Source organism: Macaca nemestrina, chromosome 6 (genome assembly GCF_043159975.1).
Source record: "Macaca nemestrina isolate mMacNem1 chromosome 6, mMacNem.hap1, whole genome shotgun sequence".
Taxonomy (NCBI): domain Eukaryota; kingdom Metazoa; phylum Chordata; class Mammalia; order Primates; family Cercopithecidae; genus Macaca; species Macaca nemestrina.
The window spans coordinates 149,429,048-149,441,683 of record NC_092130.1 but is presented as its reverse complement, the minus strand read 5'-3'; the positions used below and the strand labels follow the sequence as shown (position 1 = coordinate 149,441,683).

At 38.2% G+C, this 12,636-nt stretch overlaps 1 protein-coding gene across 6 annotated transcripts in view; it reads right to left on the bottom strand.

Annotated features, from left to right (window-relative positions):
• LOC105473010 (drosha ribonuclease III) overlaps positions 1 to 12,636 on the bottom strand; it is a 137,914-nt gene that overhangs the window by 19,592 nt on the left and 105,686 nt on the right. For all 6 annotated transcript variants that reach the window (XM_011726567.2, XM_011726569.2, XM_011726571.3 and 3 more), the window contains 4 exons: positions 11,355 to 11,425; positions 4,261 to 4,305; positions 2,610 to 2,767; positions 1,025 to 1,130 (listed from right to left, as the gene is read on the bottom strand). In XM_011726567.2, the coding sequence (XP_011724869.2) occupies positions 1,025 to 1,130; positions 2,610 to 2,767; positions 4,261 to 4,305; positions 11,355 to 11,425 (380 nt within the window). The remainder of the gene's footprint in view (positions 1 to 1,024; positions 1,131 to 2,609; positions 2,768 to 4,260; positions 4,306 to 11,354; positions 11,426 to 12,636) is intronic.

Sequence of the window (12,636 nt, the reverse complement as noted above, 5' to 3'; positions counted from 1 at the left end):
ACTGCACTAAGTATCTTGTAGTGTACCAATATTTTTCTTTGCCCAATAAAGTATTTGCTTTCTCAATGTCCAATCCTCAAGAGACTTCTCAAAGGTTACTCCTTGTGCCTTAAGAGATTATCATGACCTCCTTCTGGACGTTTTGTTCACTATTTCAGGATATTATTGACTGGTTTTACAGAGTAAAAAAACTATGCAGCAAATAAAAAAGCTCACGAAAGTTTTATAAAATGAAACCAAAATTAAGAGGCATGGGGACCATTTCACTTTGTTTACAAATCAAACTTGTCTCTGTAACTCCCTTTCAACTCTGCCATGGTCTAACCAAACTAAGTCCCTACTGCCTCTCAGTCTTCTCATTGTTTTATGCCATGCCTTTTTGTTCTGCAGTCCCAGTGTGTGTACTGCCCTTGCATAGACATTTCTTCCCACCAAATCCCAATGGCCAAATCCCAACAGTCTTTAAAGCCTCAAACATCGTTATACCCATGAAGCTTTCTTTGAACTCCACAGATAGAAGAAACCTCGTATTTTCCTAAACTGCACAAGTGTAGCAATTTACCTAGGCTTCTTTATAATATTTAACATGTTCTACCTTGCATTTAGTTATAGTAACTTATGCTTTCTATGGTTCCAGGTTTATACATGTGTATCTATTTACATGTATAAACACATGATATATAGAGAGTATAGTCTTTATTTTGTGGTTATTTATTTAAGCTTTAATCTCTAATAATTTTTAAGCTCCTTGTAAACAGACTTGGTGTCAATTTATCTTTGCTCCTTCCATGAGGCCTAGCTCAATATTTTGCAGAGTAGGCAGTCAGTAAATAAAGGAGTATAAAATGAGCTCTCATTGCGTATGTGCTTTGTATACAATTTGCACAATGAAATGAACAAAGCCATATGATAAGCTAAAGTCACTAAGAGTAAGAAATCAATCACACAGATATATATTTGACCCCTCTAATCTTCACTCTGTTTTACAGCAATCTTATTGGAGGAAGTGATTTAACAAACTCACAGTTAAGTGTCCTTCATGATGATCTGGGAAATGAATGAATAAGTACTCTGTGGCTACCAGTTGCATTATGGAGTCACCTAGGAATTCCATTCTCTGATTGTGGCCTCTGGAAAAAGAAATATCAAAGTAAAGAAATCAATAACCATTTATGGATTTCAAAAAAAACACCCAGAATTTTTAAAAAGGCATGACTTAAAAAGACAATGTATTCATTTTGTTTTAAAGCACAAAACCAAATACAATTCCCTAAGGCCCCTCGATTGAGAAGAGATCTGAGTTAATATAGGTTGAGTTTTAAAGAAGAATAAAGTGAATATTATCTAAGCATTAAACGATTGCCAAAATCAAGACTGGTAAACACTGCCTGGTCAGAAGCTGAAGAGCATAAATTGAAAAATCAAGCATAATACAAACAACAGTCTTGAAAGAAAGCAAACAGGTCCAAGAATTTTCTTTGCTAAACTTATTGAAATATATACTCTGGCCGGGTGCAGTGGCTCATGGCTCTAATCCCAGTGCTTTGTGAGGCTGAGGCAGGTGGGTCACTTGAGCCCAGGAGTTTGAGATCAGCCTGGCAACATGAAGAAACCCCATCTCTACAAAAAAAAAAAAAAATACATACATACATACATATATATATATAAATTAACCATATATATATATATAAATTAGCCATATATATATATAAATTAGCCGTGTGTGTGTGTGTGTGTGTGTGTGTGTATATAAATTAGCCAGGCATGGTAGCACACAGCTACAGTCATAGGGGACACAGCTATAGTCCCCAGCTACTCAGGAAGCTGAGGCAGGAAGAGTGCTTGAGCCCAGGAGGTCAAGGGCTGCAGTAAGCCGTAATCATGCCACTGCATTCCAGCCTTGGCAACAGAATGAGATCTGTCAGAAAAAAAAGAAAAAGAAAAAGAAAAAGAAATAACATACTCTGTTATTCAAAGCTGGAATCCAAATTTAAAAACAAAAAAAACTATGATAATCTTTCATCTTTATAGTTTAAAGAGAGTTGGGAATATTTGGTTTGGAAGAGGGGAGTAAAAAAATGAACAAAAAACAACCCCAAAGAAGTAAAATTTTGCTTATTTTCTTAATTGTTTCACTAGCTCACCTTCAAATCATTCATCTACAGCAGGGGTCAGAGAGCCACATCCAGCCCACGGACTGTTTCTAAGGATAAAGTTCTACTGGAACACAGCCATGTTCACTCATTTCCATTTCAACAGTGGCTGCTTTGATGCTACTACGGCAGAGTCGAATCACTGCACACAGGCCACATGGCCCACAAAACCTAAAATATTTAGTATCTGTCCCTGCTGGGAAAAAGTTTATACTTTCTTCACACTTCTCTTGACACTTCACAGGGGAACCAAGATGCATGACAATGGAACCAACAACACTGGATTGGAGCATAACCCCGGGTCCACACTGGGGTCTGTCTGCTCACCCATCTCGCAGTGTGACTTTCCTGGAAATATATTTGAAATCCCAATTCCTTCGAAGGGCATGCTCCAAAGGTCTGGGACTGCCTCGTCTAAATGGTCACATTGGGACAACATGAGAACTTTTCACTCACAGGGTCAGATGGTTAAATCCCACAGTTCTCAATGTGAATGCCCTTGCCAGAAGTCGAACATGAGTAAAAATTACTCCAATTGCTTCTTCAAACTCAGTAAGTTTTTGTAGAACTGGAGAAGTTTCAATAAGTTGTCTATCAGTATTTGGCTCTTGTAGCTACAGGAAAATAGAAATAAATAAAAATCATTTTTTTCACTTTTGGTTATAAGTGTAATGATCAATTCTAGGATGGTGTTTTGTAAAATTCCTTCTCCCATAAGCAAAAATTTATGAAATGCCAATAAAGCACGGAAGTTCCTTTCTCATCTCTTTGAATGGCAAACAAATCTAATATTTAAAGAAGGTTCAAATAATATTTTCCAATCTTCTATCAAATTTGAAGGCCAAGTACTGTACACAGATAGTTCAGAATCCAAGTATTATACTAACTCTCCAAGGAGATGCAAGCTGAAGAACAGCTGGTAGAGAATATATATATCTAGTAAAACAATGGTTCTCAAACTCTAGCATGCATGTTAAATGCAGTCAGCTGGGCCCTGTCCCCAAGGTATACTGATTTTCTATGTCTGGAATCAAGACTGGGAATCCACCTTCCTGACATGTTCCCAGGTGATGCAGATGCTGCTGGTCTGGGTCTGTCCTTCAAAAACTACTGCATTAAAGTAATTTGACTACTGTGTTTTCTAGGGACCAACCTATTTTGGCAATGAGAATCATTAAAACAGAATTCAATGTACATTGGAGATTATTATACCACTAGACAGGTGGTGCTCCAACAATGAGCCTTTAACAACTGGCAGAGAGCAAATATGAAAAGTGTGATTAAAATGAACATTTTCAACAACTTTGGGCACTCATGTATTAGTAAAACATTTTTAAAGTAAGCTGAAATAATGTCATTTCTTACTGTAAAGCCTCTTATGAGAGTTCAACCACTACTGATTATTCTTATATTTATTTTATATACATATATAAAAATATGTATATGAGGATACATATGCATGTTTACATATATGCATATATCCCAAAGTAAAACGAAATAAAAGCAAAGAATAGTAAGAATTCTTAAACCATCTGGGGAAATAGGTGTCATCACCATAAGTAGGGCTTTTAAATTCCAAAATCTTGATTGAAAAGCTATCACATTGTACTCATTTTTAAATTTATAGTAGGTTTTATACACTCTGAATTGAAGCTTTAAATTTCTAAGATCCAGATCAGATTATACTTTAACAATGTTAATTTAGTATTTGTTCTACTTTTTTAGTATCCTCAGATTTGCTTCCATACTATTAACACTTTCCCTGCAATAGCAAGTGTGTAGATACACTGGAATCAACATTTTACACTTTGAATATCACCTTTTGGTGGTGGTGGGGCATCCATAACTACACAGTAGCTCTTCCTTCCTCGTTGAGGGAGGATGACTCCCAGTGCTCCCCCTACCCCTTTCCAGACCACATAAACACAATGCATGGGTTCATTCTACTATTGTTCCAAAGTTTCCCAGGTCTGACACCTCAGCTTAAAGGCATAATGCCACTGAAGAGAATCAAAAGATAAAAGTGGGAGAGGAAAAAAAGGCAAAGGAAAGTAACATGAATAGTTGGAGTCATAAAGCTCACTGCAGACAGGGAGGTCATACTTACTTGGAGTGGGTGGAGAGGATAATTGAGCCAGACTTCGCGCAGGTCCTGGAAAATGGAGTGATGCCTTTAATGCTCAAGGGAGCCATTTAACGCACTCTAGAGTACTAAATAAAATGTCTTTATTTGAAATACTGAACTATTTCAGAAGCTGACTCCACTTATGGCAAATTCAATAGTGCTGGCAAACTAATTTTTTTTAAGTGTATTCACCACTCAAACCGCCCGTAGTGACTCTAATTAGCCTATTAAGCTAGGGGGAAAAAGAGCCACCTCTAGTCCCACAAGTCAGACACCTTTTAAAACTAAGTTACACATTTGCTTAACCTAATACACCGCACTAAACTGCTCTTTTAATCATATTTTTTTCTTACCATTATCCAGAAATGTGCATCAGCTGTGCCTTTTGTAATTAAAAATAATTTCAAATGTCCTTTATTTTAGGCACTAAATCATTATCATCTGAGCTATTTTAAGATGGAGTGGAAAAGGCCCCACATCATCTTCATAAGATCCTACGTTTATGAGATCATGCTTTTACAGTGGGTCACTACAAATCCTCACTTGAACTACTGGAATGAGTGAATTTTATGGAAACGCCTAGTACATTACTTTATCCACTGAGTTAAATCTAGAGGCAGTTATAAGGAGAACTTCCTCAGGATTAAAGTGCTTTTCCTTTAGTTTCAGACTCTAGGGAGTCTCTGACTGAATTTACTTGCCGACCTTGATGTTCGATTTCTGAAATAAATAACAAAAAAATTCTTTAAGAGGAAACTTGTTTTTTTTTTTTTTTTTTTTTTTTTTTTTAGAGGGGAAGAAGTATAGGAAAATTTAGTACCACTTGTAACACACAGGGTGATAAAGTAAAATACCTAGTATTTCTTGTACTACTGATATCTTAATAAAATACACTCAGGGTTTTTTAAATAATATTTTTTAAAAGCACTTAAACATCAAACTTTCTTTGGGGCACTTTAAAGGACTTCTCTTAACCAATTCAGAAATCTTTCCTTTGAAATCTGTAGTGCAAATTATATTGATTGTTTTTACCTTCTTACAACTTTCTCTCAATACTTTTTTTCTTCCTCCTTTTACCCTAAGTGGACATTTATCAAACTTCAGCCCCTTGCCTGACCTATTCATTACCATTTCCACTGGAGAATTCCACTATTTTCAATGCTTTACTACTTCAGTTTGGATTACTCATTCATTTCTGCTGCAGCACTGACGTCTTACCTAAGCTCCCAGTCCATAACTCTAAATATCACATGGGCACCTATTACCCCATATGGAACACGACCAGATGATAACTTTTCACCTTTCTCCTTAAACTAGAGCAGCTGTTACAGAAGATGGCAGGCTCAGGAGTCAGGCTGCCTGGGTTCAATCCTGATTCCATCTTGGCAAATCACTTAACCTAAGCTTCCATGTCCTCAAGCTTAAGACAAAGATAATTGTAGGACCTACTCAAGCTGTTCTCTGACGAACACCCTGAGCAATGCACTCAAAGTATTAAACCCAGAGCTGGCCCACAGAAAATACTACTGTTAATAATGATGACGACAACAACAATGATAAACAGCTATCTCTTCCAACCAACCCCAGTCTCCAAGGCTCAAAATTCCCAGGGATCTTGATTCACCTTTCTTCTATCGCCTTCATGTCTTATACTCAAACAAGACTTTGATTTCTCCTTTCTTTTTTTTTTTTTTTTTTTTTTTTTTTTTTTTTTTTTTTTTTTTTTTGAGACGGAGTCTCGCTCTGTCACCCGGGCTGGAGTGCAGTGGCCGGATCTCAGCTCACTGCAAGCTCCGCCTCCCAGGTTTACGCCATTCTCCTGCCTCAGCCTCCCGAATAGCTGGGACTACAGGCGCCCACCACCTCGCCCGGCTAGCTTTTTGTATTTTTTAGTAGAGACGGGTTTTCACCGTGTTAGCCAGGAAGGTCTCGATCTCCTAACCTCGTGATCCGCCCGTCTCGGCCTCCCAAAGTGCTGGGATTACAGGCTTGAGCCACCGCGCCCGGCCTGATTTCTCCTTTCATGTCTGCTGCCACCCATCTTGGTGTAATCGCATAACACCCCATGACCAGACTAATGCACCTGTCCATTTCCTCTCTTCTACCCCGTAGACACTGAGATAGGGTTCTGCTGCACCTTGGTGTCAGTGGAAATATATTGAAAAGATCTAGACTGGAACCCCAGTGCTACCATTTATTAGCTCAAGGACCTTAGGCAAGGTCTCTACCTTTAGCTGGCTCTTCTGGAAAATATTCTGATCAGGTCATTTGTTCATGCAACATGTTTTTACTGAATATCTAGCCCTGTCCTAAAGGGGCCTACTGAGAAAGAATGAAGGTAAATAAGTGCAATTTAATACATTGTGGTAAGTCTCATAATAATGAGATAAAAACATGTAAGTGCTAGGAAAACTGCCTGTAGGTGTCAGATAAAGCTTCAATGAGGAGATGACTCTTCGGATGTGTCCTGAGAATATGAAGATTTTGGCCAATCAGTAGAGAGTGAGAATCAAAAACGGGGCACCAGAAACATACAAATAAGAAGTCTTAAAGTACACAGGCACGAAAAGGTGATTCCTAGTGAATGACACAAAGAGGGATTTAAAAAACAGCTGAGAGTCAGATTATGAAAATTATTAAATGCTATGTTATGTAGTATATAGAGCTTGGGAAGCTGTAACCAAAGATTTTAAGCAAGAAAGGCCATAACCAAATCTGCATATTGAAAAGAAGACAACACTAAATATGGTATGAATGATGGACTGGAGCAGTGGGAGATAGCAGCTGGTTAAAGAGTTCAAGTGAGAAATGAGGAGGACAAAAATGAAAGCAGTAGGGTAGCAATTCAAGAAATATTAGGGTCACAATTGATAGAATCTTGCAATTGATCAGGTAAGAGGAGAAGAAAGCTTAGGGACAAAAATAAATCCTAAGGTTTCTGGTTTAGAAGATAAAAATAAGGAAGGAGGAACATGTTTGGGGGTTAAAAGTGATGGGTTCAATATTACACATGTTGAAATGAGGTATCTGTGGAACACCGATGAGAAGGTGCCCAGGGGCAACTTGAAAAGACACTTTTTCCTATTTCTGGAGCTCCAGAGAAAAGGCCTGAGTCAGAGGTACTGGTACAGATGTGTAAAGAAAAAAGGTGTGGAAAGCAGGGCACAGGAAAAATCACATTAACACCACTCTATCTTTCTAAGCGGGCTATTAACATAATCAAAATGAAACAATGGATCTGAATGTACTGGGTCAAACATGAAGAGTTACACAAAGACCAAACTACAAAACCAGCAACACTGGGGCTGAAAGAGTAAAACTCAGTTCAGGGTGAAAAAGAAAAAACCAGCCCTGCTGTTTACAAGGCTGAGCAGACAGACATAGATAAAGCCAGCAGCAAAGTGAACAGGAAACAATGTTTCCCTCAAGGTCTTGCAGCTGCTGAAAAATGCCATTATGACCCTCTGACTAAGGATCACTGCAGACACTCAATCTCCAAGCTGCCCTTGCCTTGTGACAGCACCCAATCCCAGAGTAATATCTTCCTGCTCCTAAACTGGCCACAGCCAAGAACCTCCTGAGAATGATTCAGCACCAGCCCAGGCCTCACAAAGGATGTCTCTCTCCACCCCTACAGCGCAGCCAATCCACCTGACTTTGTTGCCTACAGGTTTGTCCCTGGCTGTCTTTGGCTGATTAGGCTTTCATGACGCCTTATTCAAAAAAGAAGTACATTGGTTCACTAACATCTCTCACATGCTACAACTAATAGGTGGAAACCAAAATGGAGATGTCAAATGAGTTAGTGTCCAAGTTTGTGTACTTCAAAATGCTAGAGGAAAACCCATACATTTTGAGCCTTGTACAGTTTCACAAAAGACATACTAAAACAAATTCTGAATCTCAACCACCCCATTTGTAAGATAATATTCAGACTCTGCTTTTAATCCAGTCATTTACTCACTTCAGTCTTCTAACAAATATGTATTAAACGCTGCACATGCCAGCATTGCACTAGGTACTGGAAACACAAGATAAGCTCACTAAGTAGACAACTGGGAGAGAGGCAGTTTAAAGAGAAAAGAATCTAAACACCGACTGATGCAATTAAAGACGACAAGTAGAAAACTGCAGCAAAACAGAACAACAGAACACAGTGGACTGGGGATGCAGGTAAGATGGGAGAAGGGGACAAGGAAGAGGTCAGGGTGGGGGAGGGAGTCTAAAGGGTCTGGGGGACACAGAGGCAAGATGGCAGGAAGGAAAAAGAGCAAAGAGGTTGCTGAAATGACCCACAAAAGGTGAAGGCCAGAACAAAGAAAATTTAAGATTTGAGAAAAGGTCTTAAAACACAAACCATCTGGTACAGATGCAAATCAAGATGCACATGTGTTTAGATGTGCAGGACAAAAATGGGGGACACAGAACATCTCTAGATAATCTTCCCATAAGGAGGAAATTCACACATAAAAATCATCACATATCTCTAGAAAAACAAATACAAAAATCAAATTCTCAGATATGAACATTGTCCAGGTCATATTTTCCAAAACTATTGATCCTTTTTTAAAAAAACTACCCAAAGTAATACAGTAATAACGTCTGACAGCCATTTAAGCTGAAGGTTTCACAGAGGCTTAAAACTGGCTTCCCGTGTTCTTTATTGCTCCACGAGGGCTATTTCATTCAATTATAATGACATTTCAATTTGGAATACAGAGTTGCTTCTCCCTTTAAATGTTAAATTGACTTGTTTTGGTGCAGAAAGCATCCAGAGTGCTCTATTATATGCAGGATTAAAAAGGTATCTCTGGCAATATTAATAGCTTAATATTTAAGTTAACAACAGAAACTATTTTAGAATCTATCATTTTTTCTTAAACTATAATTTGCTTTTTAAAAAAGTACTTTCATATTAATGACAAACCCACAGCCAATATCATACTGAATGGGCAAAAACTGGAAAAATTCCCCTTGAAAACTGGCACAAGACAGGGATGCCCTCTCTCACCACTCCTATTCAACATAGTGTTGGAAGTTCTGGCTAGGGCAATCAGGCAAGAGAAAGAAATAAAGGGTATTCAGTTAGGAAAAGAAGAAGTCAAATTGTCCCTCTTTGCAGATGACATGATTGTATATTTAGAAAATCCCACTGTCTCAGCCCAAAATCTCCTTAAGCTGGTAAGCAACTTCAGCAAAGTCTCAGGATACAAAATTATTGTGCAAAAATCACAAGCATTCATATACACCAGTAACAGACAAACAGAGAGCCAAATCATGAATGAACTTCCATTCACAATTGCTTCAAAGAGAATAAAATACCTAGGAATCCAACTTACAAGGGATGTAAAGGACCTCTTCAAGGAGAACTACAAACCACTGCTCAGTGAAATAAAAGAGGACACAAACAAATGGAAGAACATACCATGCTCACGGATAGGAAGAATCAATATCATGAAAATGGCCATACTGCCCAAGGTTATTTATAGATTCAATGCCGTCGCCATCAAGCTACCAACGAGTTTCTTCACAGAATTGGAAAAAACTGCTTTAAAGTTCATATGGAACCAAAAAAGAGCCCGCATCTCCAAGACAATCCTAAGTCAAAAGAACAAAGCTGGAGGCATCACGCTACCTGACTTCAAACTATACTACAAGGCTACAGTAACCAAAACAGCATGGTACTAGTACCAAAACAGAGATATAGACCAATGGAACAGAACAGAGTCCTCAGAAATAATACCATACATCTACAGCCATCTGATCTTTGACTAACCTGAGAGAAACAAGAAATGGGGAAAGGATTCCCTATTTAATAAATGGTGCTGGGAAAATTGGCTAGCCATAAATAGAAAGCTGAAACTGGATCCTTTCCTTACTCCTTATACAAAAATTAATTCAAGATGGATTAGAGACTTAAATGTTAGACCTAATACCATAAAAACCCTAGAACAAAACCTAGGTAATACCATTCAGGACATAGGCATGGGCAAGGACCTCATGTCTAAAACACCAAAAGCAACGGCAACAAAAGCCAAAATTGACAAATGGGATCTAATTAAACTAAAGAGCTTCTGCACAGCAAAAGAAACTACCATCAGAGTGAACAGACAACCTACAGAATGGGAGAAAATTTTTGCAATCTACTCATCTGACAAAGGGCTAATATCCAGAACCTACAAAGAACTCAAACAAATTTACAAGAACAAAACAATCCCATCAAAAAGTGGGCAAAGGATATGAACAGACACTTCTCAAAAGAAGACATTTATGCAGCCAACAGACACACAAAAAAATGCTCATCATCACTGGCCATCAGAGAAATGCAAATCAAAACCACAATGAGATACCATCTCACACCAGTTAGAATGGCAATCATTAAAAAGTCAGGAAACAACAGGTGCTGGAGAAGATGTGGAGAAATAGGAACACTTTTACACTGTTGGTGGGATTGTAAACTAGTTCAACCATAATGGAAAACAGTATGGTGATTCCTCAAGGATCTAGAACTAGAAGTACCATATGACCCAGCCATCCCATTACTGGGTATATACCCAAAGGATTATAAATCATGCTGCTATAAAGACACATGCACACGTATGTTCATTGTGGCACTATTCACAATAGGAAAGACTTGGAATCAACCCTAATGTCCATCAGTGACAGACTGGATTAAGAAAATGTGGCACATATACACCATGGAATACTATGCAGCCATAAAAAAGGATGAGTTTGTGTCCTTTGTAGGGACATGGATGCAGCTGGAAACCATCATTCTGTGCAAACTATCGCAAGAACAGAAAACCAAACACCGCATGTTCTCACTCATAGGTGGGAACTGAACAATGAGATCACTTGGACTCGGGAAGGGGAACATCACACACCGGGGCCTATTATGGGGAGGGGGGAGGGGGGAGGGATTGCATTGGGAGTTATACCTGATGTAAAGGACGAGTTGATGGGTGCAGCACACCAACATGGCACAAGTATACATATGTAACAAACCTGCACGTTATGCACATGTACCCTAGAACTTAAAGTATAATAATAATAAAAAAAAAGAAAGAAAGAAATACCGGATCATTAAAGAGCAAGCGTCCAAATAGCTGCTTGGCTTCCTCCAGGCTTCCCTCCAAGTAAACAGCTCCTAGATGAAAAACAGAGAACGCCAAAAGAGAGTCTCCATCAACAGTCAAAGAAAATGACCTATCTCTATAAAAAGCAAAAACGCAAGCCAAAAACCACTCACAGAAAACAAATCAACATGTTCAGAAGCAATTGTCTTAAAGGTGACATATTTCCTCTTTTTGCTATGCTTTGTGTTACAAATTACACTGAAATAATACGAAATTCAATTTACTAAAATCTAAATCTAATATTGTAAGTAAAAGAGGCCAAATATTAACTATCATGAAGGGTAAAGGTATAAACCTTACTAAGGGAACAATGCACAAATACTGGACTTCAGTAAAGAAAATGTTCAGTTTTATTTCATGTATTTATAGTTTACGTTTCAGATCAAATATATATAGATACCTAAGGGGAAAAAAAAAACCTGATAGACAAAACCTGGGTCTAGATCAATGAAGACATCTGCAAATAAAATATCAGAGGAAGCTTTACCTTTAATTTGGAAGCATTGGGCACACACACTCATGAATCATAACCAGGAAGTACTATGGTAACATTTTAACTGGTATCAATTACAATGGAGTAGTCATATTTTCTTGAAATCAAATGTTTACACTTGTCTTCAGAAAGGCTGCTTTTCCATGTAAAATGTTAAGGCACTTAGTTACCAGGGCTTTTGACAACTAAAGACATTTATTATTTATTGACAGTTGTAACAATGATAGTCAGAGTACACTGGTAGTAACTGTTGTGGTTGGGGAACCACTTATGTCCTGGGTACCATGCAAAGCATTTCCACATTCTTATCTTCACTAGCATGGGGTACCTCAGTCGGAGGACGTTAGAAAAGACTTAGAGGATTTAGGTTTATATTAGTTGATTCGGGGGGACAGCTTAAGGAAGTAGAACTTTGCTCTGGATTGGATGCTGCCGGAATCAGATATTAAGATCATTACGACAACTCTGCAAGGTAAGTGACACCATCTCCATCTCACAATCTCACAGATGGGGAAACTGAGGATCAAAGAGATTAGGTAGCTTGCCAAAGACACAGATCTGATAAATAATGGAACAGGAAATTGAATCATGTCTGACTGGTTCTGGAGGCAATGGTAACACCAACTGTCAAAAATATTATGTGTATAGAGCAAAGTAATTCCATGCGACAAATTCTTTGAAAATAGACATATTTGTGAAAAACAGACATAGCTGTGAAAAGACTGCGGA